We start from the raw sequence: 21,319 nt of genomic DNA, 5'->3' as shown, positions 1-21,319 counted from the left end.
TTTGTTTTCTCATGATTTGGTTGGGTCTAATTGTGTTGTTGTTGTTGTTGTCCTGGGGCTCTGTGGGGTCTGTTTGTGTTAGTGAACAGAGCCCCAGGACCAGCTTACTTAAGGGACTCTTCTCCAAGTTCATCTCTCTGTAGGTGATGTCTTTGTTATGGAAGGTTTGGGAATCGCTTCCTTTTAAGTGGTTATAAAATTTAACGGCTCTTTTCTGGATTTTGATAATTAGCAGGTATCGGCCTAATTCTGCTCTGCATGCATTATTTTGTATTTTTTGTTGTACACGGAGGATATTTTTGCAGAATTCTGCAGGCAGAGTCTCAATTTGGTGTTTGTCCCATTTTGTGAATTCTTGGTTGGTGAGCGGACCCCAGACCTCACAACCATAAAGCGCAATGGGTTCTATAACTGATTTAAGTATTTTTTAGCCAGATCCTAATTGGTATGTCGAATTTGATGTTCCTTTTGATGGCATAGAAGGCCCTTCTTGCCTTGTCTCTCAGATCGTTCACAGCTTTGAGGAAGTTATCAGTGGCGCTGATGTTTAGGCCGAGGTATGTATCATTTTTTGTGTGCTCTAGGGCAACGGTGTCTAGATGGAATTTGTATTTGTGGTCCTGGCAACTGGACCTTTTTTGGAACACCATTATTTTTGTCTTACTGAGATTTACTGTCAGGGCCCAGGTCTGACAGAATCTGTGCAGAAGATCTAGGTGCTGCTGTAGGCCCTCCTTGGTTGGTGACAGAAGCACCAGATCATCAGCAAACAGTAGACATTTGACTTCAGATTCGAGTTGGGTGAAGAGGGTGGGGCTTAAACTGCATCCCTGTCTCACCCCACAGCCCTGTGGAAAGAAATGTGTGTGTTTTTTGCCAATTTTAACCGCACACTTGTGTTTGTGTACATGGATTTTATAATGTCGTATGTTTTTCCCCCAACCCCACTTTCCATCAATTTGTATAGCAGACCCTCATGCCAAATTGAGTCAAAAGCTTTTTTGAAATCAACAAAGCATGAGAAGACTTTGCCTTTGTTTTGTTTTGTTTGTTTGTCAATTAGGGTGTGCAGGGTGAATACGTGGTCTGTCCTACGGTAATTTGGTAAAAAGCCAATTTGACATTTGCTCAGTACATTGTTTTCACTGAGGAAATGAACTAATCTGCTGTTGATGATAATGCAGGGTTGCTGTTGACGCATATCCCATGGTAGTTATTGGGGTCAAATTTCTCTCTCTCTCTCTCTCTCTCTCTCTCTCTCTCTCTCTCTCTCTCTCTCTCTCTCTCTCTCTCTCTCTCTCTCTCAATCTCTCTCTCTCAATCTCTCTCAATCTCCCACTAACAGACAAAGACAAGCCCCAGGACTCAGAAGAGGACTCCATGGGTGGAGGCCCAGGCGGCCGGCCTTCCCAGTCGGCCTTCCTGGGGCCCCATCTGTGGGAGCGCACGCTGCCCTGCAGCGACGGTGGCCTCTTCCAGCTGCAGTACATGGACCTGGAGGAGTTTCTGACTGAGAACGGCATGGCCATGCACAGCAAAGGTGGCAACAGCTCCAGCGCCCAGGTGCCCTCGCAGAGCTCCCTGCAGTCGGCCGTGCCCAACCAGAGCTCCCAGTGCCCGCCGTCCTCCCCTCCGCCATGTTCTTCTTCATCATCCTCCATGTCTTCCTCATCTTCCTCCTCCTCGCTGCTGGGCCTGGACAATGTGCCGCCACCACCAAACGGACTGCCAGGCATGATGGGAGGGCCCGAATGCCTACATGGTTAGTAGGGTGTGTGGTAAAGGAGGGGAGGGTGTGGGTGGGTGTAGGTATGTATGTGTGTGTGTTTGATTGTGTCCATGCGAGTGTTTGTTTCTTTTTGACCATATGTTTGCGTGTTTTGCGTTGGTATGTGTCTGTGCAAATCTTGTGTGCGGAAGATCGACAATGTTACAAGATGACTGGAACCGTCATTGCAGTAGTTGCACCATCCTCAACATGCCCTAGGTCGGCATTGGTTTTGTCCCCAGGCAGTTTGTGGAGCTCAAAGGCAAAAACAAGTATGTAGGAGAGCCAATGGAACGGCTTTGTGCTTTATTCCAAAGTACAAATGCATCATTGTGCATTGATGCATCCGAAAATCCCCAAATCTCCTAACGTCTAGTGTGAAATTGGTGGCATGATGCTTGCGGAAGATGAGCATGGGACAGGGGACAAAAAAAATAGCAGATGCTATATAAAAAGGGTAAAAAGACAGGGTATAGTCTCAAACAACTAGTCCAATAGACTTTTCACTGCCCTTTATTTTGACACTTGTGGCTTTATGGTTATTAACCTCTTAAACTCTGACGCCCTCTGGTGCCATTTTCTAAACCACGCATAATATTGTATACTACCTTCATAAAGTACATTTCGTTTTCAAAACTACAAAACTACAAACACATGCTTTACAATAACCATCAGGGTGTACCCTTTCCATGCATACTAAATGTTTGCACTTTTGGTGACTTGACCAACATTGCATACTCCATGGGGTGCAGGGGGAGATTCTTATGACATTGCCAGCAGTAAGATTTGAGTTCGATTTCCAAAAAGACAAGGACTGTAGCCTTCAAATGATATGTCAATTTTTATTTTCTGACAAAACATTCTTGCCAGATCTGGTACCGGGTCCAAAACAACCACTCAGAGTTTACAAATACTTCATACCATTTTGCAGATCTGATAAATCATTGCAACAATCAGAGTGACACCTTAGCTTAGAGAAATAAACAAATTCAGGAATCAATCATAGAAATGGTGAGGTTAACTTAAGATCTCCCCTCCCCTCTTTTACCACCACAATTATTCATTTTAATGAAATGTGGAGAGGAAAGGGTTAAGGAAGACTGCAGTACAGTAAAAACTGCACAGAGAGAGAGAGAGAGACGGAAACCTGTCACTCTATCTCTCCCTCCCTCTTGCTCCCTCTCTCCCCTCCCTCTCTCACACGCTTGGGCCATGTGCAGGCGTCATGTCACGTGCCGATGCAGAGAGCAATGGAGCGAGAGAGAGACGGGAAGGGAGGGGCGGAGGAAGAGGGAGGGGTTGGAGGGAGAGAGGCATAGAGGGGAAGTAAAGGAGAGAGAGAGAGAGAGAGAGAGAGAGAGAGAGAGAGAGAGAGAGAGAGAGAGAGAGAGAGAGAGAGAGAGAGAGGAGAGAGAGAAGAGAGAGAGAGAGAGAGAGAGAGAGAGAGAGAGCATAACATTGCATAAGACTAGCCTAGCATAAAGAAGCAGAGAGATTTACATTGCAGAGATAACACCACCATGTTGCCATACCAGTGTCTTTACACACTGAACAACATTGTGACATAACATTTCAGAATGACATGTTGTTGACAAAGACTGAGGGAAAGACTGCTGTGAAATGAAAGGTGAGGTGTATTGTTTGTGTGTGTGTGTCACAATCACTGGCCACTTTAATAATGTTTACATATCTTGCACTACTCATCTCATATGTATATACTGCATTCTATTCTATAATATTCTTCTGTATCTTAGTCCATGCCGCTCTGTCATTGCTTGTCCATATATGTATATATTCTTAAATCCCATTCCTTACTTTTTTGTGTGTATTGGGTATATGTTGTGAAATTGTGAGATATTACTGCACTGTCGGAGCTAGAAGCACAAGCATTTCGCTACACTCGCTATAACATCTGCTAAACACGTGTATGTGACAAATACAATTTGATTTGATTTGATTGTTATCTTGTGGTGGCTAAGGATAGCTGAAGTTTGTAGTGGCTGTTTAAAGAAAACTGAACCATGGATTACATAGATTACTTTCAGGGTGAGGAACCATCTAACATCAAGTTGTAAAATAGGGAACTACTACTTTAAAGATAATGCATATTCTACTGACTGAGGGTAATATAGTATGACATTGACCAAAGGTAAAAGAGGGGAGAGAGCAATGGCCATAAGAAAGCTTAGAGCTGCATGTAAAAGGTTGTTTACACAGCAGCATTGTTCTTGGATCAGTTTCAAATGTTTGCCCAAAATGGTTGTTATTAGGATTGGGCTTTGGTGCCGGTTTATCCTGGATCAGCCAGCTAGCTGCCAGCTCAACCCCATGATGACTGACTGATGTAGTCTCTGCCTCCACCTGGTGGCCGACCAGTATCACTGCAGCCACCATGCAGCAGACTGCTTATAAACATGTAATGTGTGATGATGCCACTATAAACACAGAAATAACGAATCCGCTTTACCTTATTCTCGGCATGCTGGAGGCTTTGAGCCTTCACCGTGGCCACGGTGTGAAGCATGTGACCAACCACAAGTTTGTTTTTGTTGGCCTCTCTCCATATAGGTGGCCAGGTCATGCCTCCTGACCTCTCGCCCTCCTCCACCACCTCCTCCTCCTGTCTCCCCGGGCCGCCAGGAGGCCCACTGGTCACCAACGGCACCGCTGACGTCATGGTGAACTTTGACCCGGACCCGGCGGACGTGGCGCTGTCCAGCGTGCCGGGCCAGGAGGTCTTCGACCCCCGGAGGCACCGCTTCTCGGACGAGGAGCTCAAGCCACAGCCCATGATTAAGAAGGCCCGCAAGATGCTGGTGCCAGATGAGCAGAAGGTACTACATTTCTTGCGATTCTTGGCTTTAAATGTAGAAGAAGCTTAAAGGTAAAGTTAGCAAAATGATGTCATCATACGAAGCGGGGCAACTTCCTTCTTACTCAAGTGAATGACAATGGGGACATGCCTCAAGGGAGGGCACACATTGGGAAGGGGCAAAAGTGGCAAGTTTGAACTGGTATGTAGATGTGCATGCAATAACATGGTAAGAATGAGGTAGGAAACTTTCATATCGCTTTCTGTAGAGTAGCTAATTGTGACGGCATTGTTAGTAAGGCACAAACTTGTATAAAAACTTTATATGCAGTGGGGAGAACAAGTATTTGATACACTGCCGATTTTGCAGGTTTTCCTACTTACAAAGCATGTAGAGGTCTGTAATTTTTATCATAGGTACACTTCAACTGTGAGAGACGGAATCTAAAACAAAAATCCAGAAAATCACATTGTATGATTTTTAAGTAATTCATTTGCATTTTATTGCATGACATAAGTATTTGATACATCAGAAAAGCAGAACTTAATATTTGGTACAGAAACCTTTGTTTGCAATTACAGAGATCATACGTTTCCTGTAGGTCTTGACCAGGTTTGCACACACTGCAGCAGGGATTTTGGCCCACTCCTCCATACAGACCTTCTCCAGATCCTTCAGGTTTCGGGGCTGTCGCTGGGCAATACGGACTTTCAGCTCCCTCCAAATATTTTCTATTGGGTTCAGGTCTGGAGACTAGCTAGGCCACTCCAGGACCTTGAGATGCTTCTTACGGAGCCACTCCTTAGTTGCCCTGGCTGTGTGTTTCGGGTCGTTGTCATGCTGGAAGACCCAGCCACGACCCATCTTCAATGCTCTTACTGAGGGAAGGAGGTTGTTGGCCAAGATCTCGCGATACATGGCCCCATCCATCCTCCCCTCAATACGGTGCAGTCGTCCTGTCCCCTTTGCAGAAAAGCATCCCCAAAGAATGATGTTTCCACCTCCATGCTTCACGGTTGGGATGGTGTTCTTGGGGTTGTACTCATCCTTCTTCTTCCTCCAAACACGGCGAGTGGAGTTTAGACCAAAAAGCTCTATTTTTGTCTCATCAGACCACATGACCTTCTCCCATTCCTCCTCTGGATCATCCAGATGGTCATTTGCAAATTTCAGACGGGCCTGGACATGCGCTGGCTTGAGCAGGGGGACCTTGCGTGCGCTGCAGGATTTTAATCCATGACGGCGTAGTGTGTTACTAATGGTTTTCTTTGAGACTGTGGTCCCAGCTCTCTTCAGGTCATTGACCAGGTCCTGCCTTGTAGTTCTGGGCTGATCCCTCACCTTCCTCATGATCATTGATGCCCCACGAGGTGAGATCTTGCATGGAGCCCCAGACCGAGGGTGATTGACCGTCATCTTGAACTTCTTCCATTTTCTAATAATTGCGCCAACAGTTGTTGCCTTCTCACCAAGCTGCTTGCCTATTGTCCTGTAGCCCATCCCAGCCTTGGGCAGGTCTACAATTGTATCCCTGATGTCCTTACACAACTCTCTGGTCTTGGCCATTGTGGAGAGGTTGGAGTCTGTTTGATTGAGTGTGTGGACAGGTGTCTTTTATACAGGTAACGAATTCAAACAGGTGCAGTTAATACAGGTAATGAGTGGAGAACAGGAGGGCTTCTTAAAGAAAAACTAACATGTCTGTGAGAGCCGGAATTCTTACTGGTTGGTAGGTGATCAAATACTTATGTCATGCAATAAAATGCAAATTAATTACTTAAAAATCATACAATGTGATTTTCTGGATTTTTGTTTTAGAATCCGTCTCTCACAGTTGAAGTGTACCTATGATAAAAATTACAGATCTCTACATGCTTTGTAAGTAGGAAAACCTGCAAAATCGGCAGTGTATCAAATACTTGTTCTCCCCACTGTACATGCTTCAAGTGTGCAATTACAATCCTCAGTTGTGACACCTCTCCTCCTTCCCCCCTTGCCATCACAAAACGGACCCTTCCTGCCCCTCTCCTCTCCTCCTCTCTTCCCTCCTTTTCCCCCACACACCCCCACAACATGCCTCTACTTTGCGGTGACTCCTGTAGGACGACAAGTACTGGAGCCGGCGCTACAAGAACAACGAGGCGGCCAAACGCTCACGTGACGCCCGGCGCCTCAAGGAGAACCAGATCACGGTGCGTGCTGCCTTCCTGGAGCGAGAGAACGCTGCTCTCAGACAGGAAGTGGCCGACATGCGCAAGGAGCTGGGCCGCTGCCGCAACATCCTCAACAAGTTTGAGAGCCGACACGGAGACTTGTGAGGAAGAAGAAGAAGAGGAGGGAGGAGAGGGTTAGAAGGCAACCTCAACATTAGCAGCACTTTAGTTGAGGCGGTGCGCGTACGGCCTACGTAGACATGACGTAAACATTGTATGACACCTGGCGTATGCATCCATGTTGTGAGTAGCCTACAGTGTTGTAGTGAGTGCAGCCTCCATTTTGTGTATCTGTGCTATGCTGGTTTCACTTCCTGTGTCTCTTTGACAGGTTGTGTCACCTGGACGTCGTGACATCATTCAGCGTTTATATCAGGTGCATTGCAGTGTTTTTGCGGGTAATGCGCAGGCCATACGCGCACCAATTCAGATGGGTGTGTTCAAATCATACAGACAACTAATGTTTTTAAGCTAAAGACAAGGAGACAAGCCAGGGGAGAATAGTGTAATTATTTCTATGACAAAACATGTATATTTTTGAACTGTACTGGGCAGGGAGGGAGGCATGGGCGAACTAGAAAACAGAGAATGAGCTATAACTAGAAGAGGAGGAGTAGGAGAGGTGGGCAGGAGAGAAGAAAGCAAAGAGATTTCAACATAGGAAAACTGTATATTTTTATATTTGCAAAGACAGACAGTTCAGAGGAGATTTTGGAAATAATATTTTGTATATTTTATATATGGGTGAGTTTAGTAGAGAGATAGGGGCTATATGAAGATGTTTTAACAATAGGGTAGATGGATAAATGATATATTTTGAACTTAGAAGCTGTTAAGATAGAGGGGTTAGAGGTCTGGGGTCGTAATAGAGAATGTATAATGGTTGTATCCAGGGATAACATGGCGGCGAGAGAGGAGATGTATCTTAGTTAAAGATTGTGGACATAAACAGATAGAAGATTAAATAATCATTGTATAGTTGTAATTTTGTTCTTGTGGGTTCGTTCAAGCACTTAAAGGGATGTTTTTTTGTTTTTTTTTACTTCCTATTCATCATCTCCAGCACCTCCCCAACATCAACAAATGTGAAAATGGTGCGTTTCTATGTTTTGTAGTAAAATAGATAGAGGAAGGTAAGTGTTTCCAATTAGATCATAAACCAGTTAGTGGACAATTAGTAGGCAATTAGTAGGCAATGCCTACTCATAATTGGTTAAAATCACACGATGCACACCGATGATGTCATTGGAGGAAACACTTATCTTAGAAACACGCAATTTTCACATATGTTGATGTTGAGGTGGTGCTGGAGATTATGAATATGAAGTTGAAAAAATTTGAAATTGTCCTTTAAAGGGCAATTCCACCACTTTTCATCCTCATAATCATCATCTCCAACACCAAACCAGTGTCTACATATGTGAAAACAATGCGTTTCTATGATCTGTGGTTAAAAAGATAAGAAGAAAGGTGCAACAAGTTTCTAGCCCAAGTGAGGGTATTTTCTTGCTCCCCATGTCACCGCGAATCTCAGTGTTTGAAAATCACTGTTTTTAAAATGTTTAAACTTTTGATGATGTCATCGGGTAGAACTTTTTAAATGTATATATTTTTTCTACAAAACTTAGAAATGTGCTGTTTTCACATACGTTGACCCTGGTAGTGTGCTGGAGATAACAAAAATGAATTTGAAAAGTGGTGGAGTTGCCCTTTAATTTTTTATAAATTTTTTATTCCTTTATTGAATAAAATGTTTTTAATTGTGTGTCTGGCAGTGAGGGAGAGAGCGAGAGAGCGCGAGAGAGAGAAAATTAATTGAAATGCTACAGTCAGTGATCTCTCACGAGAACAGCTGCATCCACACAGATGTTTGTGAATAAATATTGCTCAAATGTGTTGCCAGGTATTCATGTAGATGGGTGAATATGTTTGGCTCAGACACAAACACAGACACACACACACCGCAAACAAACATGGCAAGCCACACAGTCTAATAAGCTGGATCAGTGACAACATATGCATTTTTACATTACACACACACACACACACACCTGCATGTACACACACACACACACACTCTTATTTGTCCCTGAAAGCAAGCTGGACCTTGAAACACAGGGCCGGTGTACGATAGCGCACAAGCAGTCAAGGCAAATAACACTTCATCACTTTCTACAGCATATGCCAGGAATCTGTCTCTCTCCCTCTCCTGATCCATTTTGAATTGTGAAACTGGTTTAGAATTGATTGCCCAGGTTAAGTTGGCAGTGTTCAGCATGAACCTGAGCATGCTGACACTTAACACACCCCAAGTTTGATTATTATGATGATGATGATTATTATCATTTTTGGTGCTCATCCTGTTCCTCCATCTGAACATACACAACTCAACACAGTAAATGAACTGTCTATACCCTTTTATTTATTTTTATTTGTTCTTTATTTTGCGTATTGTATTGTAAGAGGAAGTCTTATATAGATTGACGCACAAAAGAGTATGTCTATACCTCTCCTAAACAACTTTACCCAATGAAACAATGCACTTATGTACCATACACATGTACTATTAAATATTAAATACAAAAACTATTCTCTCACAAGATATGTGTGTATATGATATATGCTTGAACATGTGACTATAGATGTAATAATATACATAGCTTGAATATATAAATGTAGTATAAAATGATTGGAATCATTGTCAATTTCTCAGGCATTCTGGGGGATAAAAAATTATTACGATAAATCTTAATGTTGATTACAGAAGTTATGATTCTTTATTTTTTGTCCGGATACATTTCAGAGCTGGCCCATTTTGGCAGTACAATTAGGTAGAATTCGATGGAATTGTACTGCGTACTACCAACTCACCTTGGGAGGGAGATTCTAATAAAACCAGTTCTGGATTTTAAGGTCTTTGTTGATTTCAGACATAGCATTCAATGTTATTTTTTATTCTTCTTACTATTACAGTTATGATTGCTAGTATTATCATTGTTGTTGTTATTATTATTACTCTTATATTTATTTTCCTTGCTACAACTTTTAAGGGAGAATGTAGTTCTCATTTTATCTTCCTTGTATTTTTCAAGACCATCTTTACTCTACTTTATTTTCCATGAGCCTGTTCACTATTGGCACCATCCACTGAGACTGTACAAAGCTCCAGGTGCACTGTGGGGACTGTAGTCTTGTCCTTGTTTTGTAATTTAACAAAAGCTGAAACAACTACAAACTATGGACTTGAAACCCTGGAAGAATTTGAACTACATCTCCCAGCTTCTAACACCACCCATCTTTTGATGGACAAAGAAGCAACTTTTTGATACCTGGAACTTGTTTGCAGAAGCTTATAAACTTTTGACAGTGCTATTTTTCTATGTGTCTGTATATGCATACTGCAACTTTTTGTGGGCATTTGTAGCCCATCCTCACAGTGATGGTATGCTACTAAACGGCATTGCGGGTAATGTGCACAGCCTATTTTCCCTTCCCCATCTGGATTATAAACTACTCCCTGTTGTGACTGTTATAATTAAACTACAAGTCCCATGAGCACACCACTACCCAATTGCACCAGTAATGTCTACTGATCCTGCCTATAGGGATGCTGGGGAATGTGGTCTGGCTTTTCTGAAAACACCAATAAAGACTCATCCTTACTCACTGAGAAAGCTTGTATGTTGTCATAATTTTATATCTTCTCTCTGGGTGAAACTGAAGTGAATCGAACTCACACAGCATCAGAAAGTACAACGGAGCGCCAATGGGAGGCACTAAGGCCATTTAACATGGTGCTATTCTCGAGACCATATTAGACATCATAAAATGGTGGCCCATTGCTCCCAGTGCCACCTGTAACCAGTGGGCTGGTTCAGCTGTTCATCAACATAGATTGCGTCAAGAAGATCCCCGTAACTCCATCTGCCATCTGTCCAGTCAGTAGCAGCAGCAGCAGCATGGCACCGCCCAGGTGTTAAGTAACATGGGTTCAAATTATAGATCCACACGGACCACAGTATCCATTTCACCATTGAAAGTTTGATTGACTTTGATAGACTTTCGGGGCTCAACTTGATAAAAATATGTAAATCTCAATCTGATTTCCCAGGTGAAGTAAACGCTAAAAAATAAATAAGTAAATATTAGGTTGTACATAACCATTTTGTATGTTTGTAGTTTATTAAAGACTTTAGCGCAGGTTGATTTCACGTATGACAACAAAGAACCGTCCACAACTCCTGGATGACATTACATTACAATAATATGATGGCAATGCAGACAATGTTTGAGTATGCTTTGGGGCTAGAAAAACAGTCTAGACTAAGTCATTGATCTTGATCTAGCAGAGCATGTGTTACAGTATTAGATGGTGCATTGCAGGAATACCAAAATATGAGGCTGTTCGATAGGAGCAAAGCCAAAGGCAAGTTTATCACTCTTCATCAGAGCAGTGATCACGAGCAGTGATTAAGTGGTGGACACACTGCAAAACGTTCAATTATGATGGCCTCATAGTGTCCTTGACAACACTGCTGGAGGACAAATGTGTTTCCTTCCATTAGAGGAGGGAGCCGACTTTGGCTGTGTCCCATATGGCACCCTATTCACTTTTTAGTGCACTACTTTTGACCAGGGCTCACTACTTTTGAGCAGACGCTCTTATCCAGGGCTCTGGTCAAAGGTAGGGGACTATAAGGAGAATAGTGTGCCATTTAAGACGCATCCAGTGTTTTGACCACGGTATCAAGGCCTTGGCCTGCTACTGATTAAACCAGTATGGAGTGTTATTCTGATGTCATCACTGAGCTAGGGAAATACTGGAAGAAGAACAGTGCTGTGTGAAAGAAATAATAGAGGGTAGAGAACAGGAACATTATTTGAGGGAAATAATTGTACTTATTGTCTTACTGCAAGGAGGGATGAGTGGAAAGTGTGTGTGTGTGAGCCTTTGAGAAGACAATTAGTCTAATAGCTTACAAAGAGAGAATGCGCGTGTGGAAGTTGGTGTGCCTATGCAAGAGTTTGGGCCTGAGAGACAAAGAGTGCATGCTTGAGAGTGTGGCAGTGTAATGTCTCTACTTGTCTGAATGTCCGTCTCCGTGCTCTTCAAAGCCTCCCTCAGCTCCCTACAGAACTGGATGAGAGGTTCCCTTCATTACGGCTGTGTGATGTGCCATGCCTCAATGGATGTGCCATGCCACAATGTAAGGTCCCTCTCTCTTCTCTACCCTCCCACTTAGCAGACGCTCTTATCCAGAGCAACATACAGGTGCAATTAGGGTTAAGTGCCTTGCTCAAGAGACATATTTTCACCTAGCTGGCTCTGGGATTCAAACCAGTGACCTTTCAGTTACTGGCCCAACACACTTCACCACTTGGCTACCTTCCGCCCCCCGACTCTCTAGCTCTCTATGTACCCCCATCTCCTTACCCCTCCCTCCCTCTCACCATTCCTCCCTCCCTCTCACTTTCTCCTTCTCTCTTTTCTCCTCTCCTCAAAACCCCACAAACACCCCTCTGTCTCTCACTTTCTCCCTCTCTCCCCATCTTTTTCACTTTACCCCCTATCCTACTGGACACCCCCTGCCCCCCACTAACTCCTCACCCCCTCCCTATCTCTTTCACCCCAAAGCTTTCTTTAATAACCATTTTGACAGCCAAGGAAGATGGACTGTACACTCCTTTCCTCCTCCCCTCCCTTCTTCTGACTTTTCCATCTCCCTGGCAACCAACCTGTTACACTATGCTATTGGGTGTGTGTTTGGGGGGGGGGGGGGGGGGTGCAAGCGCACAGCACATGTAAACACCTCCCACCTCCTTTTCCACCTCCTTCTCCCACCTCCTCCACTGTAGCTGAGCGTGCCGATGGCCCGAAGAGCAGTTCCGCGGTGGTGGCACAGGAGGTTGGCATATCTGACATGTCTGGAAAGACTGTCGCGATAACGAGCGAGCCAAATGTCACGAGCATACTGATTACTGAATCAGACGTCTAATTGTTTCGGGGAGGTATCGAATTCCGTGCGGATTCAGATTCGAAGGCCCTATCTAAATCCCACTGATGTATTCTATGACGTGTGCCTATTCTATCCTGGCTGTAATGTAATGTAGGCTGTAAGTGATCACCAGTGTGGTGGATATATATGGTGTAGGCCTGTCTGATGTGCAGGGTTGTCAAGATATATGACTCCTGACATTTATAGTTTAGGTTGCAGTGCAGAGTTGACAGCAAAGTGAGCGATGAGTAATGAGGGGTAGGATATAGAAGACAATGGTGAATAACCAAGTAACACAAGGACAGGAAGGTCACACACTACTTATTAACTGTTATAAGTAGTTTATTAACCATTAGTGAACTGTTTGTAAATCATTGTGAATCCCTTTTTCCTTTAAGTATCAACATGAATAAATACGGCAGTATATTAAAAGGGCAACACACACCATAATCTCCATTGCCTGCAGTTACGGCAAATGTCTCCATTTGCTTTGGAGGTTGCGTTGCGATATCTAAGGAGATTTTTATTTACTGACAACAACAGTGATGAAATAGGACTTGAATGTGTTCTCAAGTTCAACTTGACTTTACAGTTCAGTTTCAAGCTCAGGCACAGCATATCAATGCACTGGCGCGGAACACATCAATGTACAGTATCATTCCTCTATCGCTATATACAGGGCGCAACTTTCCCCCCACATTCTGAAATTGCATTTTTGTCCCCCCCAGTTTTATCATTGGAATGTGATATAAAACGAGGCAACTGTGTGCTTTAGGACCATGCGGACACCTCCGAGCGGTCGGGTAGGCTGTTTGGAGTGTTCAAATAATAATAATAATATTGTTTTTGTCCCCACCACTTCTTAAACCAAAGTTGCACACCTGGCTATATACAACAGAAAATAGTGGCACAATATAGAGGATGCTTCACATGTCGATGTACATACAGCGCATTCGGAAAGTATTCAGATCCCTTGACTTTTTCCGCATTTTGTTACGTTACAGCCTTATTCTAAATATATATATATATATATATATATATATATATATATATATATTTATTAATCTACACAATACCCCATAATGACAAAGCAAAAATAGGTTTTTAGAAATGTTTAGAAATGTATTACAAATAAAGAACTGAAATACCACATTTACATAAGTATTCAGAGCCTTTACCCAGTACTTCGTTGAAGCACCTTTGGCAGCGATTAAAGCCTCAAGTCTTCTTGGTATGACGCTACAAGCTTGGCACTCCTGTATTTGTGGAGTTTCTCCCATTCTTCTCTGCAGATCCTCTCAAGCTCTGTCAGGTTGGATGGGGAGCGTTGCTGCACAGCTATTTTCAGGTCTCTCCAGAGATGTTAGATCGGGTTCAAGTCCGGGCTCTGGCTGTGCCACTCAAGGACATTCAGAGACTTGTCCCGAAGCCACTCCTGCGTTGTCTTGGCTGTGTGCTTAGGGTCGTTGTCCTGTTGGAAGGTGAACCTTTGCTCCAGTCTGAGGTCCTGAGCGCTCTGGAGCAGGTTTTCATCAAGGGTCTCTCTGTACTTTGCTCCGTTCATCTTTTCCCTCGATCCTGACTAGTCTCCCAGCCCCTGCCGCTGAAAAACATCCCCACAGCATGATGCTGCCAACCCCATGCTTCACCGTAGGGATGGTGCCAGGTTTCCTATAGACGTGACACTTGGCATTCAGGCCAAAGAGTTCAATTTTGGTTTCATCAGACCAGAGAATCTTGTTTCTCATCGTCTGAGAGTCCTTTAGATGATTTTTGGCAAACTCCAAGCGGGCTGTGATGTGCATTTTTACTGAGGAGTGGCTTCCGTCTGGCCACTCTACCATAAAGGCCTGATTGGTGGAGTGCTGCAGAGATGGTTGTCCTTCTGGAAGGTTCTCTCATCTCCACAGAGGAACTCTGGAGCTCTGTCAGAGTGACCATCGGGTTCTTGGTCAACTCCCTGACCAAGGCCCTTCTCCCCCTTCTCTCCCGATTGCTCAGTTTTGCTGGGCGGCCAGCTCTAGGAAGAGTCTTGGTGGTTCCAAACTTCTTCCATTTAGGAATGATGGAGGCCACTGTGTTCTTGGGGACCTTCAAATGCTGCAGAAATGTTTTGGTACCCTTCCCCAGATCTGTGCCTTGACGCAATCCTGTCTTCTCATGGCTTGGTTTTTGCTCTGACATGCACTGTCAACTGTGGGACCTTATATAGACAGATGTGTGCCTTTCCAAATCATGTCCAATCAATTGAATTTACCACAGGTGGACTCCAATCAAGTTGTAGAAATATCTCAAGAATGATCAATGGAAACAGGATGCACCTGAGCTCAATTTCGAGTCTCATAGCAAAGGGTCTGAATACTTATGTAAATAAGGCATTTCTGTTTTGTATTTTTAACACATTTGCAAAAAATTGTAAAAACCTGTTGTAATTTTGTCATTATCGGGTATTGTGTGTAGATCGATGAGGATTTTTAAAAATGTAATCCATTTTAGAATAAAAAAAAGTCAAGGGGTCTGAATACCTTGAGTGCACTGTAACAGCGCTCCATGTGACTAAAATCTATTGTCCTATTACAGCCTCTCAATGGGATGGTGGCAAACGAATGGAACGGCTTTAAATGGAAAGGGAAAGGAAAGGGGGATACCTGGTCAGTTGTACAACTGTACAGTATACATGTGGAGATTTGACAGTTATTCAGTGGTGTTGGGTGCGGAAGTGAAAACTGCAAGGCTTCACAGCAACCTCTCACTTCTACACTCCAAGCTCTCCTCTTCTCTCCTCTCTTCTCCCTCTCTTCTCTTCAGGTTTAATTTGACCTCTGCTTTCTGGCCCCAGAGTATTTTCCCTCTTCTTTACTCTCCTGCTCCATATTTCCCTGCACCTCTCCTCTCCTGGACTTCCTCTGCCAGTTCTGCTTTAAAGATGACAAAATCTTTTTTTCCTCAGCTCTGGATTGGACGTCGCTATGGAGACTGGTGCTGGAGTGCTGTGGGGAGGGCTAGTTCCCCTGCAGAGGGGAGTGATGTGAAGCTCTCTCATGTGTGAGAATGTGTGTGTAGTGTGTGTGTGTGTTTTACCGTGTGTGTGTGTGTGCATGCATGCTGTGTACAATATGTTTGTCCGAGAGGCATAGAGTGTGTGAGTGAAGTAGTGCCGGTAATGAGGCTGCTGCTTGTCAGCTGGTGTAGCTGCCTGTTCTGGAGGGCATTCTCCACACTTCTGGTTTCCCAGCAATGTGTGCCATCCGGTGTGTGTGTATTACAGTTTTATATCTGTTTTCAGCCCACTGTACACATGCCTTTTATTTTACTCTAATCTCTGCAGGTAGGCTACAGTGAAGTGAAGTGGCAGAGTGTGTGTGTGTGTCAATGTGTTTCTGCACTGTGTGGGTGGCAGCTGCAGTGAGGCGAAGCTTCTAGTGTGACTGCTCCTTTTCCACACTGGAGAGCAGCTCAGCTCATCTGGAGCCCTGGCTCCTTACTGCTGCAGGGGGAGTGCACCACAGCACCCTGGATTTGGCTCCTCTCCTGGAGCACGGCTCAAAGTCAACAGGACTAGGGAGAGAGGGAGGGAGGGAGAGGGAGAGGGAGAGGGAGAGGGAGAGGGAGAGGGAGAGGGAGAGGGAGAGGGAGAGGGAGAGGGAGAGGGGAGAGGGAGAGGGAGAGGGAGAGGGAGAGGGAGAGGGAGAGGGAGAAAGATAAAGATAAAGATAAAGATAAAGAGAGAGAGAGAGGCATATGGCCCAAATCTCTGTACAGTGGCCGGAGACCAGGGAGAGAGAGAGAGAGATAGAGAGAGAGGGAGGGAGAGAGAACGATTTGGATAGGCCATGGTCCAAACCTCTCTGCAGTGACCAGAGAGCGAGGGGCAGAGGCCCCCTATTACTATACGTTGTGATGCAGATGCAGACACAGAATGATGTCCCAGGTCCCAGGACTCAGCCACTGAGGCCAGAACACAGATAACAATCGAGTAGAATGGGTACCCGAGCCAATACAAGTTTTCACTCTATAGAGCGTGTTATGTGCTAGGGAAAACACAAGTTTGGATGGTGACTTCGAATAGGTGAAATAAGGTCTTTGGCTGATGAATGTCCTAAAATGGACACCGTACATGTGATCACGTAGGGCCTATAACTTAAATCAATAGGGCATATTATATACAGTGAGGGAAAAAAGTATTTGATCCCCTGCTGATTTTGTACGTTTGCCCACTGACCAAGAAATGATCAGTCTATAATATTAATGGTAGGTTTATTTGAACAGTGAGAGACAGAATAACAACAAAAAAATCCAGAAAAACGCATGTCAAAAATGTTATAAATTGATCTGCATTTTAATGAGGGAAATAAGTATTTGACCCCCTCTCAATCAGAAAGATTTCTGGCTCCCAGGTGTCTTTTATACAGGTAACGAGTTGAGATTAGGAGCACACTCTTAAAGGGAGTGCTCCTAATCTCAGCTTGTTACCTGTATAAAAGACACCTGTCCACAGAAGCAATCAATCAATCAGATTCCAAACTCTCCACCATGGCCAAGACCAAAGAGCTCTCCAGGGATGTCAGGGACAAGATTGTAGACCTACACAAGGCTGGAATGGGCTACAAGACCATCGCCAAGCAGCTTGGTGAGAAGGTGACAACAGTTGGTGCGATTATTCGCAAATGGAAGAAACACAAAATAACTGTCAATCTCCCTCGGCCTGGGGCTCCATGCAAGATCTCACCTCGTGGAGGTGCAATGATCATGAGAACGGTGAGGAATCAGCCCAGAACTACACGGGAGGATCTTGTCAATGATCTCAAGGCAGCTGGGACCATAGTCACCAAGAAAACAATTGGTAACACACTACGCCGTGAAGGACTGAAATCCTGCAGCGCCCGCAAGGTCCCCCTGCTCAAGAAAGCACATATACAGGCCCGTCTGAAGTTTGCCAATGAACATCTGAATGATTCAGAGGAGAACTGGGTGAAAGTGTTGTGGTCAGATGAGACCAAAATCGAGCTCTTTGGCATCAACTCAACTCGCCGTGTTTGGAGGAGGAGGAATGCTGCCTATGACCCCAAGAACACCATCCCCACCGTCAAACATGGAGGTGGAAACATTATGCTTTGGGGGTGTTTTTCTGCTAAGGGGACAGGACAACTTCACCGCATCAAAGGGATGATGGACGGGGCCATGTACCGTCAAATCTTGGGTGAGAACCTCCTTCCCTCAGCCAGGGCATTGAAAATAGGTTGTGGATGGGTATTCCAGCATGACAATGACCCAAAACACACGGCCAAGACAACAAAGGAGTGGCTCAAGAAGAAGCACATGAAGGTCCTGGAGTGGCCTAGCCAGTCTCCAGACCTTAATCCCATAGACAATCTGTGGAGGGAGCTGAAGGTTCGAGTTGCCAAACGTCAGCCTCGAAACCTTAATGACTTGGAGAAGATCTGCAAAGAGGAGTGGGACAAAATCCCTCCTGAGATGTGTGCAAACCTGGTGGCCAACTACAAGAAACGTCTGACCTCTGTGATTGCCAACAAGGGTTTTGCCACCAAGTACTAAGTCATGTTTTGCAGAGGGGTCAAATACTTATTTCCCTCATTAAAATGCAAATCAATTTATAACATTTTTGACATGGGTTTTTCTGGATTTTTTTGTTGTTATTCTGTCTCTCACTGTTCAAATAAACCTATCATTAAAATTGTAGACTGATCATAGACTGTAAGTCTATGATTATAGACTGTAAGTCGTTCTGGATAAGAGCGTCTGCTAAATGACTAAAAAATAAAAAAAGAAAAAAAGTAAAATCATGTCTTTGTCAGTGGGCAAACGTACAAAATCAGCAGGGGATCAAATACTTTTTTCCCTCACTGTAAGTGCACACTGTATAGCAGTGCATTGCAGTTCACCCGTCCCAATTCAAAAATAAAATAATATTTATAGCTCTGGATATCTCCCTGTTCTGGTCTAGTACACCCATTTACAGCAGTCCCAGTCATTACATTCATTGGGAGTTGACTGCATCTCACAATAAATGATTCTACAGTAGATGTGAACAGTAGTTTGCTCCAGGTCATGATGTCTTTGTTACATCAAAGGAAAAAGAGAATAGGTTTGCACACAAAGTAGACTCCAATATCTTCCTTTTGCAGTGTTAATGTCTCTTTTTTCTTGCAATACAGCAGCTGGAAAAGCTTGACACAGACGTGTTGGTGTGTGTATTCAGTGTGTTGCATCAAAGGAGTAGTATTGTAATACAACTTTATTGTTCGCTACCACATTTGGATAACTAACAGCCACAGAATTTCCCTAAATGCTTACTGGCGAATTAACATATCACCCCTAGTTGGTAGGTCTTTACTGATTGTGGTGGCTTGTTTAGTTTTTAAATGCCATAGAGTCAGAATCAGATCTGGGCTCAAACACTTTTTGTAGGAGGCTATTTGAAAGCAGCTTGCTGTGAGCGGCTTAGCAGTTTGTTGCCATGCTGGCTATAGCCAGATATAGCCAGATGAGCAATAAGCCACAGCCTGTGAATTGAGAAGCATTTTAAATCCTGTCAGATTGCATATCATAAAATTGTGGCCTTAATCGCCTAATATTTTATGGCCTAAATCGCCTAATATTTTAACAGCATGTAGAACATCAGCTTGGGATTGACTTGACTATCTAAAATCTACTGAAACACAATTTCGCCCATTTTAGCGAGATAAAAAAAAAAGAGTGACTTACAGTTAGTGAGTGCATACATTTTCCATACTGGACCTGTTACAGTTTATTTCATTTCTGGTTTTGGAGCCAGGAATAGCAAACGTAATTAATTTTCATCTGTTAAGTAGTAGACTAGGTGCTATATTTAGATTCCTGTAATGTTGCATATTTGAACTAAGCCCGAGTGAACCCTTTCAACCTCTCCCCCCTTCATCCCTGCCTCTCCTCCCTCCTCCCCCCTCAGAGTATCAAAGTATTATTTCAACCATGTAGTCTGTATTAATGGCACCTTTTTGAACTTGTTATCAGTATAAAAGACACCTATCCACAACCTCAAACAGTCACACTCCAAACTCCACTATGGCCAAGACCAAAGAGCTGTCAAAGGACTACTGTAGCTCTGATTGGCTATGGCGCACTGGTCTGCGTAGACTGGTTCTGGACCGATGTTTTTATTGGGTTTTATTTACTGCAGTGTCTATCAATTGTCAAAACACACGGCCACTTTCCTAGTCTATTGCTATAGAATTTTCAAAAATGCCTTAGTATAAGTAATTTCCAAACAGTTGAAGAATTTATTAACATGACCATATTTAAGTAGTGGTCCTCTGTAGCTCAATTGGTAGAGCATGGCGTTTGTAACGCCAGAGTAGTGGGTTCGATCCCCGGGACCACCCATACGTAAAAATGTATGCACACATGACTGTAAGTCGCTTTGGATAAAAGCGTCTGCTAAATGGCTTATTATTATTATTATTATTATTAGTCGTTAGCATCTCTTTGGTATCTCTTTGGTACGGCATGTAGCATCGACCGCATTCCTGCTCACTGCTTTTTAATTGGGCTATGCTACGCTATGCTACGATAGCCTCATATGCCTGCCTTGTGTCTATTTATGTGGCTGGTTTGCTGGGTTCACCTGGCTGAGCAGGGAGAGTCTGGTTACATAGTCCGGTTACATTAGTTGTTTTCATGTTTATGCTCAGACCTGCTTAAGCTAACAACATCATGATATTAAAATGCAATATGGAATCTGATGGGGAGTACCTTTTTTGGTGGAAGAGAGATAATGGTTTCTGTTTGGGATTTTGTTGTTGAGTGATGGTGGTTGGTGGGCTGTGGGCCGTGGGGCCTCTCCTTGAATCTTTGGAACAGTACTTATCTTCAAAGTGCATTCATTTCCTGCTAGATTATTTCTCTTGCATCTCTCTTTCCTTTCCCTCTTTCTCTCTCTCTTCCTCTTTCTCTCCTGCACGCTCATTTCCGGTCTCTGTCTCTTTTTCTCCCTCTCTTTCTCTCATCCTCTCCTCACTCTCACTCCATCTGGCTGTTTCTGTGTGGGTGCCGAGAGGATTCATCAGTAAGGCTGTGAGTGCCCCACTATTGCCAAATGAGAAGCCATGTGGAGGGTATTGCCCAATGTCTCCAGATGTTTGACACGTGTTTCAGACAGTCATTACTGATAACTTGTGTCTCTCTCCCTCTCGCACAGCTGTGCCGTGATTGCTTACAATCCTTTCGGACATTTAAATACACTCCTGCACGCACACACAAACACACACACATACACACACATGCCCGCCTGCATGTACGTACATGTAGACGCACTCACACGCTCTCTAAAATTATCTCATTCCCTCTGGCAGAGGGCTTAGGCAGATTTCTCTCATATCAGTGTGTGTGTGCGTGTGTGTGCGCATGTATGTGTGTGTGTGGCAGATAGAGAGCCAGTCAGTTCTGATTCAATGTGATTTGTTTACCTTCACTCATCATTACACTAATCCTTTAAATGCCTTTCATGCTATTTTCCAATCCTATCATGAG

At 43.9% G+C, this 21,319-nt stretch overlaps 1 protein-coding gene across 1 annotated transcript in view; it reads left to right on the top strand.

Annotated features, from left to right (window-relative positions):
• The window catches only part of LOC311119393 (hepatic leukemia factor-like), a 15,805-nt gene extending 5,346 nt beyond the window's left edge, over positions 1–10,459 (top strand). Inside the window, exons 2-4 of the mRNA XM_084157738.1 lie at positions 1,346–1,762; positions 4,337–4,602; positions 6,684–10,459. Of these exons, the coding sequence (XP_084013864.1) occupies positions 1,346–1,762; positions 4,337–4,602; positions 6,684–6,899 (899 nt within the window). The 3' untranslated portion in view covers positions 6,900–10,459. The remainder of the gene's footprint in view (positions 1–1,345; positions 1,763–4,336; positions 4,603–6,683) is intronic.
• The last annotated feature ends 10,860 nt before the right edge of the window (positions 10,460–21,319 follow it).

This window comes from Coregonus lavaretus, assembly GCF_964263955.1.
Source record: "Coregonus lavaretus genome assembly, chromosome: 3".
Lineage (NCBI taxonomy): Eukaryota > Metazoa > Chordata > Actinopteri > Salmoniformes > Salmonidae > Coregonus > Coregonus lavaretus.
The sequence above is the reverse complement of the archived record's forward strand: the minus strand, read 5'-3'. Positions and strand labels throughout refer to the sequence as shown.